This window comes from Limulus polyphemus, unplaced genomic scaffold (assembly GCF_000517525.1).
Source record: "Limulus polyphemus unplaced genomic scaffold, Limulus_polyphemus-2.1.2 Scaffold1460, whole genome shotgun sequence".
NCBI lineage: Eukaryota > Metazoa > Arthropoda > Merostomata > Xiphosura > Limulidae > Limulus > Limulus polyphemus.
Window position 1 is genome coordinate 226,240 of NW_013667070.1, and position 4,791 is coordinate 231,030.

At 32.0% G+C, this 4,791-nt stretch overlaps 1 protein-coding gene across 7 annotated transcripts in view; it reads right to left on the reverse strand.

The window, feature by feature from the left end:
- Window positions 1-4,791, reverse strand: part of LOC111086820 (leucine-rich repeat-containing protein 43-like) — a 31,400-nt gene that overhangs the window by 19,201 nt on the left and 7,408 nt on the right. For all 7 annotated transcript variants that reach the window (XM_022391264.1, XM_022391261.1, XM_022391263.1 and 4 more), the window contains 2 exons: window positions 4,366-4,396; window positions 3,486-3,643 (listed from right to left, as the gene is read on the reverse strand). In XM_022391264.1, coding sequence (XP_022246972.1) covers window positions 3,486-3,643; window positions 4,366-4,396 — 189 coding nt within the window. The remainder of the gene's footprint in view (window positions 1-3,485; window positions 3,644-4,365; window positions 4,397-4,791) is intronic.

Here is a 4,791-nt window from a genome sequence, read left to right on the forward strand (position 1 = left end):
TGCACTTAACAATTTTTATTTCATTAAATAATGCACCAAAGAATTTAGACTAATAACGTGCAAAAAGTAGACAAATTCACTTACCTCTCAAAATATTCCTGGCTTTCTAACTATGTGACAAGAGCTGTTACAAATTCATTCAAGCTAGTTGTTAACTTTCTCATGGGAACGAATCTTGTACTATAAGTAAAATTGACAATATTCTGTTCAGAATACAACCTTATACAATAATCATTTGATGTATGAAAACCTTGACTTTCTATTGGTTATAGGTAATATATAATGAAACATAAGAGTGAACTATCAATGAATTGTGAAAGAGGATGTGACAGGCAGGTGTGACAGGAGGGTCTGATTTTCTAATCGATAGCTCTGTAACCAAACAAAATTGAAGACTATAAAAATTATGGTTTGTCTGAGCAATAATGATTTTATAGAGTAATTTGCATTTAATTTCATTCATTTTTGAGGGGTGGTGGATAAAATAGGAATGATGACATCCTACGACAAAATGTGTCACATGGGTCACACTGTTTTTTTTTTTATATTCCCTTGTAGATTTAAGAACTTTAAACTTGTATATTATTAAAATATGGATTATTAGCTACGATTTTATGCTATTCTAATTAGTATAACATGAACAAAAAGTAGTATAATAAAAGTTTGAATGTAAGACTTTAAAACCTTATGTTATGTGCAGTAAAGGATACCTGGGGCGATATGGTTAAAAGAATTACGGACCCTGCAATCCAAGTTGTCAGATCTGGTCATGCTATAATTGATGACTGTGCATGTTGACAATAGCCCTTCAGCATAGTTTCCATTGCAAAAGGTTATCAAGTCTAAAGCACACTCCTCTCCACTTCAGTAGGGCTGTTAATAATGCTTGGAGACGGCATTATTAACAGGTAATAAAGAAAATCTTTAATATAAGTTTAACATAACACCAAATGTACAACGTTTCTTCATTACCCATTCAAGCCATCTCCAAGCATTATTAGTCTCAAAGTGGGTTCCTCGTGATCGAAGTAGGGCTGTTAGTTCAATTAATGTACATAATCAGTTGTATTGATCAGTGTCACGTAAAACCTGATTAATGTCAAGAAAATAATCAACTAATTGATATTAATGTCTTTGATTATTACAATTTTTAATTATTCCAACTATCCAAGTCTCATGCAAGAATAATCAATTAATCAGCTTTACTCCCCATTACAGCTTTCTATACGCCACCTACTATATGAAGGCAATGGTTTCCCAGTATTCATTTCAACAGTCTAATCACACACAAATCCATTGGTGCTGCATCTGGGCAACTTGATTCACCCCTGAACTCATAAAAATTGACACCCTAAAACAATTAGGAAGGATGAAAAAAGGAATTTAAAAATCAGAAATCATAGCACATTATGTTACTATTTGCCACTAAAACTAACAAATTTCTGTCACATACAAAAGTATTTGCGTCTTCTTTATAATCTATTTTACGAGGACTGCTATTGGTTCTTAGGACTAGCAAAAGAATGCATCGTTACTTATCATTGGAAGTGAAGTTTCTGCTCTACTAGCAGCACATATGGACCAATTTTTCGCTAGGGAAAAGTACTCGAAAACAGAACTTCTTGTAGTTCTACCCTAAAAATAAAAAAGAAGAGGCAGACAGATTTCAAATTAAAAGTCTGGAAGAAAGTCTGTGACAAAACAAAAGTATGTAAGCACTGTGAAGAGCTTTAAAAATATATCTATTTGTTTATGAAACTAGTAATGTCAGCAAGTACATGGCTGATAGACAAGAAAAGTTTCCATCACGATACTTACGGTAATATTTTTCACGGAAAAACAAACTATAACACAGGAAGCCAACTGTTGAGTCGGTTTGTGGACATACGCTCAAGCTTTTTGACACTGCCTACTACCTAGCCAAACATGAGCCACCCTACCCTCTGCTGCCCTAGAGAAAAAAACACAGCAAAGATCTTTGAATGACTTATACCGACGGATCACAGGGACGAATATTCGGACAATTTATCTAGCACATATCACTGTGACAGAAAATTTTGTTGAATAAAAGGAAGAGAGATCCCATAGTTTATCTTTCATTTTGTTTATTGGCTGCGAAATACCCCAAACTTCATATTTATAGGTTTCTTTTTTTTGGAGCAAAGTGATGTTTCCATGAGTTTAGGTACTGAGAGATTAAAGCTTCAGATGCTGTTTGTACATATAAGTTGTGCTAAAAGTCCTCTTGTGGTCTTGCACAACCTTCGTGTGACTCAATAAGAAGCTATGAAATAAAAACAATTACAGTCCACAGAATTGGAGATTAAAAACTATACGAGTCAATATTGTGACTGGAGTGCAAAGAGTACATAAACATGAAAATAGGTTTTACAGTACATAAAATACAATAACAAATTGTCGTATTGAACTTAAAAATAGCTACCCTGACAACTTTAATGTGCAAAAAGTAACTTTATTTATTTTTACCCTGTTGTGTGACTGTTGCCTAGAGCCAAATTGATGGCTTTTGCCAATGACCTTCCACGTCCACAGATTCTCACTTGTTACCACATTTACAGAAAGACTGTTGTAGGTCTCTTTTAGGATGGTTTTGTGCCCGAATTTGATCCATTTTATCGTATTTCAATGCTTTTAATAAAGTACAAAAGATATCCAACTCGAACTACAGGGTTGAGTATCTTTTATTAAATATATCTTGAATGTTCAAATTAGTAAGTCACGTGACGGTCATAGCCTATATGAAGTTGTGGTTGAATGACATTTATCAGAACTTCATTTTCAAATTCACACAAGTTTTTATCGCCTTTACATAGTAAAACTTTATTTTATTCACCAGGTTTAGCTAGCATCATCAGGTGAGATACGAGAACTTTATTTTGACATTTTTTGGTGTTTCATAGGTAGTGTGATGCTACAAAAAATTGATAGCCTTTGTGAAGGGTATGTCTAAAGCAAAATATTCACACATGTTGAGATCATAAATGGTGTGTTCAACTGGTTGTTTAGGATTTCTAAGACGAACAAAGGTGATAAAACTGTTTCACTAACAATGATTCATCTATGATTTACAATATTACTTCTGGTTAAGCGTTCAGTATTTTTCATATCAAGTTTTTTTCGACTACATAAAATGTAAGCTAGATGGCACTATTATTGTCAATTCATTTTATACTAGTACTGAAACCACGCTAGTTTAATATAGTTTTTTCATATTTCAAACTATATTTAAAAAATGTCTAAGCCTAACATATTATAAAAGTAATATTTTAGAAGTGCTTAATACTAGATTGAATAACCAGAGAATAAACAAACTTGATAAGCTTACGATACAATTTAGTTTATATAGTTTGACAAAGAGTTTGGTGTACTCACAATCATCTTAACAACGTATTATACAAACGGGACTAATTTACTCTGACCAATCAGAATAAAGAATCAATAATCATTCAAACATGAAGACTCACATTCTTTCCTCTTAATATTAATGTTTCAAATGTCTGTTCTATGTCTTTCAGAGAAAGCTTCTGGACAACAGCTTGTTCAGCGAGTGACTTTACATCAGGACTCCACTCATTCTCTATATACCAAATGGATTTTGGATCCCTAACAAGCGCTTCTCTTTCTGTAAGAAATCTCATTTAGTTAGTCACTACATTTACTACATATCGGGGTTACAGTAACAAATCAAAATCATTATAACTTGAAACAAAGTAGTATTTATATTGAAGAAATGAAGATACATTTCATTCTTTTTTTATTTTCTGTAGAAAATTAAACACTTATTAAACAAAGTCTTTGTGTACCCACACAAATTACAGAATTATTTATAAATATAATGGTTAAGAATGTAATAATTTTACTCGGGTAAAACTGGATGCAACTTAAGCAGTAGAATTAAGGACGCACCAGACCCTCCTCACACATTTACACGTTTTGTACAAATAACAAAACACCAGTTTGGATCAAATAATTTTCAAATTATACACAATCAGAGTAATGTTACTGGAAGAAAAATAAAAGAAGCTTTAGTAAAAAAAGAATTAAAACAAAAAATAAATTATAATGATGCTGTTAATATATATTTAAACTATATGCATGTTGGGTGAGATTTTGTACTATTTAATATATTCTTTACTGGTTTAATTTTAACACTTACAACTGAAGGGGGGTCACAGTTGCGGTCAAAACACTGTACTCTGTTTTTTATAATAAAAAAAGTTTTTACCCACTTTAAGCTGTTTTATTTTACATTTGAATCTTTTAAGTTGATTTTAAAATAATTAAATCAAGTCTCCATTAAGACATTAAGCCTACAAAGTAACAAGTAAATGGTATAATACTTGCCATAAGCTTCATAACTTCCAAGAAAAGGAGCCTGTCAAATAAGACAGCTTATATATGATCATATGTTAATTATCTTATAATCATTTATTCAATGTAAACACCTTTAGTTTATATTTGATAGAGAAACATTCTAAAGCACTTAACCTATGCAAACATAACTCCAAATTAGTATGTGTAAGGTAGACCTATACTGTACTGGAGATATGGCAGATTGTGTCTGGTGGCTACTGGATTCAAAGATCTGGCTAACTCCTTCAGCCAAATAACTGAATATTCAACTGTCAAATAGTTCATTTTTTTATTAGGTCATCAAGAATTAATGTCGTGTTTTGGAACACCTTCATTAACTACCCTCCAAAAAAACGTACATCACGTATAATAGTTAAACGAACTGACTAAACATCACGTTAGTGTAACCTATATAAT